The sequence below is a fragment of the Anarrhichthys ocellatus genome, unplaced genomic scaffold, assembly GCF_004355925.1.
Source record: "Anarrhichthys ocellatus isolate YVR2014 unplaced genomic scaffold, GSC_Weel_1.0 scaffold7, whole genome shotgun sequence".
NCBI lineage: Eukaryota > Metazoa > Chordata > Actinopteri > Perciformes > Anarhichadidae > Anarrhichthys > Anarrhichthys ocellatus.
The window spans coordinates 12,163,744-12,169,743 of record NW_022280037.1 but is presented as its reverse complement, the minus strand read 5'-3'; the positions used below and the strand labels follow the sequence as shown (position 1 = coordinate 12,169,743).

Genomic DNA, 6,000 nt, shown 5'->3' with positions numbered 1-6,000 from the left:
AAGTAGGAAGGATTGTGTAACCAGACAACATAAAGCTCATGGGTTTAAGGGGTCATGTCAGTAGAAGTGAAGTAGTCATTATGTTTTTTTAGCAGAAAGATATGTCATGGGTTGAAAAAAAATGTAGATTCAATTACACACGGGCACTAAATGCATGTGACTTGAACGTCGTCATCGGCATAGAAATTGCTCTATTGCATCATGTTTCATACAAAAACTGCAGAGAAATTACAATAAAGGTGAAGAATGACACAAATTTAAAAAGTTTAATCAGAATGTCCTTAAGGAGAACCACTTCATTACTATATCATGGGAATGATACACAATGATCTTCAGAAACCAGAAGTAAAAACAACAATAAAATAAAAACACACACACACAAAATGTCTCTTCTGGATGAGAGCACAGTTTGTTTGCCGGTTTTTATTGGGACTCGGGAGCAGTGCTGGCTTCTTCAATCTAGTTTCCGGGCAACATTGAACCTGATGATGAAGCAGAGAAAAACAGATGAGGCACGCGGGGCAAAGTACAAGAAGGGATTTGCTTAGAGTCAAGGTCTGTTTGTCTTAACAAATAGTATGAAAATGTTTGAGATGAACAAGCAAATCAATGAGCGATGAATGTGCGCACACTACCTGTCTATTAATACTTGTGGCTCTCGGCTCCACCATGACCAAATCCTGGGAGGAAAGAGACAGGAAGGCGTTACATCAGTGAAATAACACTAACATTAGACATTTTTTACTTTTACTTTGAAAATCTGAGAGAGAACTTATTCTTTCACGCAAGATTAGAGTTTAACAAAATGTTGCCAATTATGTAAGGACTGGTTTATTGGGTGTGTGTGTGATCCCATCCGGTGACAGTGTGTGCTTTGATTGGACCGTTTACAGCCTCGACGCTATCAGACACAGAACATCGTCCTCACACAGAGCCGAGAGTCTTACGATCAAAGGTGACTGAGGGGAACATGCTTACCTCCGGGTCCAAACAGTGCACTGTAGCAGGGTTTGTGACAGTATGGCTTGCCTTCATGCTGTAAGAGGCAGAGTTGTGAATGTGTGCAAACACTGGGAATGTAGATATGACCTAAGCATTAATATAATATATAAAAAGAAGTCTATATTAGTCTTTTGGAGGCAATCATGCTTCTTATCTGTTCACATTATTCTGTCCTCTCCAATATGCAACCTTTTTGAGTATGATTAAAGTATGACCAACAGTTGTTTATTATTTGTAAAAAAACTACAAAAAACATGGTAAAACAAAAAATAAGATTTCCTAATGTAGGTCTGTGTTAATTGGCCATTTTTCTCTTGTTATATGCTAAATATATGTCCAGTTAAAAAGTGCTTCAGATCAAACCCTTTCTTCACTCAGGGCTGTATACATACATTTATCCAATTAAATATGATTTTGGGCAACTAGCTAACTCCGTCCATCAAACTGACTCGATGGTATCAGAGCGATACATGAGATTCTGTCAAATGTTTCTAAAATGCTAAAATATCTAAATCTCTTTGTGCTTGTTTTCCCCCCATCATTAGCCAAGTAACACATATATAAACTCTCAGTAAACCTACAGTTCTATTACATTTGAATGTCAATATTTCAGGTTTACTTCTTGAATATTAGCATATTTATAACTTTTGTTGATTAAAAAAAGTTGATAACAGAGCGGAGATTTAATCATGGATTCAGATTTGCAAAGCAAAGCCTGTGCACATTATTAAAGATTGCAGGATATTCTTGTATGTACCTCTGCATGTGAGCCGGCCGCCAGTGTCTTTTTGCACTTCTCACACTTCAGACAGGGCCTGTGCCAGTCCTTGCCCAGTGACGTCACCCTCTCGGCTGCCAAACACACATAAACCACAAAATGAATCCCTACCGCCTTAAATGTGCACCACATAGAGAGCTACTTTAGTCTGAAGAGGAGATGGAAGCGTCACGGGGTCACAATATCAGTTGTAGATCATGTTGTTGCAGATAGCTTGGAGAACATTGTTTGGGTGGGGTGCTGGAGGGGGAAAGAGGTCGGAGTGTCCCTGAGGAATCTGTCCTGCCTCATAAACTCCAATAAAGACCGTCTTTATCAGCAGGGCTGATCTGCACCAACACCCATCAGGAGCACTGTAAAAGTGGGGAGGAGCCCAACCTCTCCAGGTCTTTAGTGGGCCAGCTGGACAAGATGGAGTTAACTTTTGAGATTTGTCAAAAGATTAAGAGCAAGAATCTGGCCAAGAATCTATATGCAAAGATGAAAAAAAGGCTACAAGTGACTGCACAGGAAATGCTGAAGCGGAGGATGCGTTATCCTAAACTGAGGCTGTTTCTACCAAACACGTCGTAACTCGTGAGCAGCACAGAACTTGATTGACATCTGCAGATTTTCTGAAAAAAACAAACCCATAAAAGATATTTAAAAAAGGACTGCAGATGTACGAACGAATAACGCAGGTGAATCCCAGTGATCTCCAAACCTTCCCACAAGATCAGGATGTGACATACTTCCTCCCTAAAAATAACACGATGTCACATGAGATTACGTAACGTGCAGCGGAAACAGGGAAAGTGCCCCAGGGCGAGGTCAGCCTCTCAGGCCAGTTGCATGAAAACATTTCAACAAAATGTGGTGGAGCTGGTTTGACCCGAAATGATTACTGTATTTAGATTAAAATAACAAATTAGTGGACTGAGCAAACAGTAAGTTCTTGCTGTACAAGCAGTAAATAGAGTCTGGAGTCGAGCCTGATCAGTTGCATTGACGCCCATGTAATGTTGTTTGATGTGGATCTGATAAAGCACATTTTTATTTGTGCACAGGTTATTTATTTTACCTGACGATATGAGAGTAAATGGGGCGTGAGAGAAATAGTCAGATCTGTTCTCTGCATCAACCCGCCCTGCCTGGAACTTTACGGAGGCAATCCAGTACACACAACCAGACACAACTCCTCATTCCATCCCAAAAAAGATTCGTAGAATGGTTGTACAACAGTTTGTCAAGCTAAAAAATAGAGGCTCAAGAGGTCAAGCTAAAAAAAAAAAAAAAAGAGGCTGAGAATGCGGTTTGAAGCATTTGGAGTTGACAGATGACCTTAAATACAATAAAAAAATCTGTAATACTATCTTTAATAGTCAGGCTTTTTCTGGACAAGAGTTGGATGAGGAGATTGATACCACTCTCATGCTTAATATGAAGCTACCGCCAGCAGCCAATTAGCTTAGCAAAAAGACTGGAAACAGAGGGAAACAGCTAGCCTGGCTCTATCCAAAGGCAATAAAGATCTGCCTACCAGCACCTCTAAAGCTCACTAAGTAAGATAAATGTATGTTTTTTTGTATGAATTAAAAAGACACTTCTTTTACTGATAACTTCCTGCACAATGTCTGCACAAATAACACACAACACGTTAGCTTCTTTGCATGAGTGCTTGCATGTTCTTTGTGTATCTGGACCAAGTTCCCCCCTCATCATTTAGTGAGGTAGCGGTAGCCTGATTGTTTCCATCTGAGAGCTTAGAAACATTAAGACAGATGAGACGCAAAAGAGACAGAGAGAGGGAGAGAGAGAGAGAGAGAGAGAGAGAGAGGGGAGAGGATGGGTGAGTGGAGCAGTGAGGTGCGATGTAGGGGGTGACAGGGGTGAGACGTGGAACCTATAGAGGGGGTTTGGGGGAGAAACTGATGCAGACAGTTCAGGATAATGATGTGACTCTGCTTCCATATAAAGAATGCAAAGCTTTGTTCCAGGCTACATTTCCTGTCAGCGATACATATATTAGAAAAGTTCATATTTTCTTTGGTCGGCTTGTTCTGGACGAAACAAATTGGTTTGCTTGTTTTGGCCAGATGGGGAAGGTCTATCCGTGACAAGGAAGAATGGGAAGCATGGCTCCCCAGTCGCACGGTCAATTCATCTGACTGACAGTCCAAAGACTTGGCTTTGTATTCTGCTTTGGCCCTCAGCCTCTGTGCGTCTCCCCGGAGAAGATTTACTCCATTGCACTACTGAGCTGCAGACAATGTGGTAAATGGATTAAGTCACAAATAAAATGGAGCTGTCCCTGTCCTCTCCGGATGCAGTAATAGCTCCATGCTTTGATGGTATACTCGTGAGACAGACCTACAGGGACGGAGCCGCGGCTTCCTCCGCTGCATCGGGTCATTATTCATCCAGCTCATCAGACATCAGGAAAGACAATTCAATTTCAGGGAGCACAGATCTTATCTATCCAAAGTAACTTGATAACAAGAAAGCTTATAGAGTGCAGTGGCCTTTTGAGGCTAATGTGCAGAAATTGACAGGTATAAATAAATATAACGGTGGAGTGACAGAGATTGAGCCAGTAAATATTGTACATTTAGCTCTATGGTTACTCTTCAGATTAATATTTTACATCCAAAGCATCAGTGGTGGAAGAAGCATTGAGATCATTAAGTAATAGAAGCAGTACTGCAATCCAAAATACACTCCATTGCACTGCATTCTAATTACTTTTGCAAAAGTGCACAAGTATTATCAGGAAAAAGTCATTTAAGTCTCAAAAGTACGAGTACTCACTACGCACAATGGCCCTTGTATTCTCAGTGGTCTAAAGTAGCCAAGTACATCTACTCAAGTACTGTAATTCAGCACAATGTTGAGGTATTTTACTTATATAGCCTATTAATATATATTTAGGTAAATAAATATTAATATTTCAACTTATACTAGACAGAATTCCACAGGGACATATTGTACTCGTTACTGAAATACATATATTTCACAAATATAGTTACTGATTTCTTTGTAAATTGTAATTTTACATACAAAAGATTAATATATGTGTGTGTGACATTATGATGCGTTTTATATTAAACGAGCAGTTAAAATCAGCTCCACTTTTACCAACTACATCAAATACTGTTGTTGCGTCATTAATATTGATGCAATAATATGACAATGACAGGAGCCATTCTGCATGCGTACTTTGGATACTTTAATGCTATTGATAATACTTCTGCACTTGCACTTCAGTAATTCAATTCAATACATCATGTATTATTTATTTTCGATTTAAGTCCTTCACGTGATATTGAATGTTGTAAATCTGATGTTTCCTGATTTGTGCAGAAAAACCGCCAACATTTCATCAACCAGGAAACACGACACCCTGCACGCAGAAACGGAAACAAGAGAACATATCTTACCGAAGTAAACCTCCTTCAGGCACTTTGGGCACTTTGGCATTTCGCAGCTGTATGTGTTAGTTTACCGGAGAGAAAACGCGGTAGGTATCCTGTGGATGAAGCGTGACTGCAGCTGTAGAGACGGGCCCACCTGTTGGCTCTGACTGACCACTCCTTGCGCTGAGGTGCAGATGTGCGCTGCGTCCCGTATTTATAGCACCGAGGAAATAGTAACGGAAACGTTTTTTTTTGTTTTTTTCTAACAGTGGGAGCGGCTTGCGTAGAGTCTGTGCGAGCAGAACACATCACATTGGGGCACTGGAGTTTAAGAATTAAACTAAACTCTTCCCCATTTTTAGAGGTTTTTTAAGTGACTCTATTATGAGGAATGCAATTTTCCTCTATTTAAAGTAATCAATATTGTCTTATCAAAGTGATCATTCTGATCTCATCATTACAATTCTTTTCTTATTACAGTCACAGGCGGCTGGGTACAAGATAGTGGAGCAGGATGAGGTAACCAGTAGAAGTACATTGTTTCCAATGAGTGATGGAAAGTACATTCACTCAAGTCGGTTACAATTTACAACTTGTACTTTACTTGAGTATTTCCCTTTTCTGCTACTTCATATTTCTACTCCACTACGGCAACTTTGTACTCCACTACATTTATTTGATAACTTTAGTTACATTGCAGATTCAGATTTATTGCCACATAAAGTATAATCAACAAATAGATATTTCAGATTAAGATAACTTAAAAACTAGCTTCACCTTTACCTGCATCATTTAAGTGATGTACACAATTTAGATATTTATAATCCA

The 6,000-nt window shown here is 39.8% G+C and overlaps 1 protein-coding gene across 1 annotated transcript; it reads right to left on the bottom strand.

Annotated features, from left to right (window-relative positions):
* Window positions 1-251: 251 nt before the first annotated feature.
* On the bottom strand, window positions 252-5,380 carry crip1 (cysteine-rich protein 1). The gene is made up of 5 exons (XM_031847163.1): window positions 5,197-5,380; window positions 1,760-1,854; window positions 979-1,036; window positions 636-680; window positions 252-482 (listed from the first exon to the last, which is right to left on the bottom strand). The coding sequence occupies exons 1-4, from the start codon at window positions 5,234-5,236 to the stop codon at window positions 643-645; spliced, it is 231 nt and encodes a 76-aa protein (XP_031703023.1). The 5' UTR covers window positions 5,237-5,380; the 3' UTR covers window positions 252-482; window positions 636-642.
* Between the last annotated feature and the right edge of the window lie 620 nt (window positions 5,381-6,000).

What these genes read in the sequence shown, in the direction of transcription:
- crip1 (XM_031847163.1), bottom strand. Translation starts at nt 5,236, where the DNA reads ATGCCAAAGTGCCCAAAGTGCCTGAAGGAGGTTTACTTCG. An exon ending in CGGCCGGCTCACATGCAGAG is followed by an intron (nt 1,037 to 1,759) that starts GTACATACAAGA and finishes TGCCTCTTACAG; the next exon opens with CATGAAGGCAAGCCATACTG. An exon ending in TGCACTGTTTGGACCCGGAG is followed by an intron (nt 681 to 978) that starts GTAAGCATGTTC and finishes CTTTCCTCCCAG; the next exon opens with GATTTGGTCATGGTGGAGCC.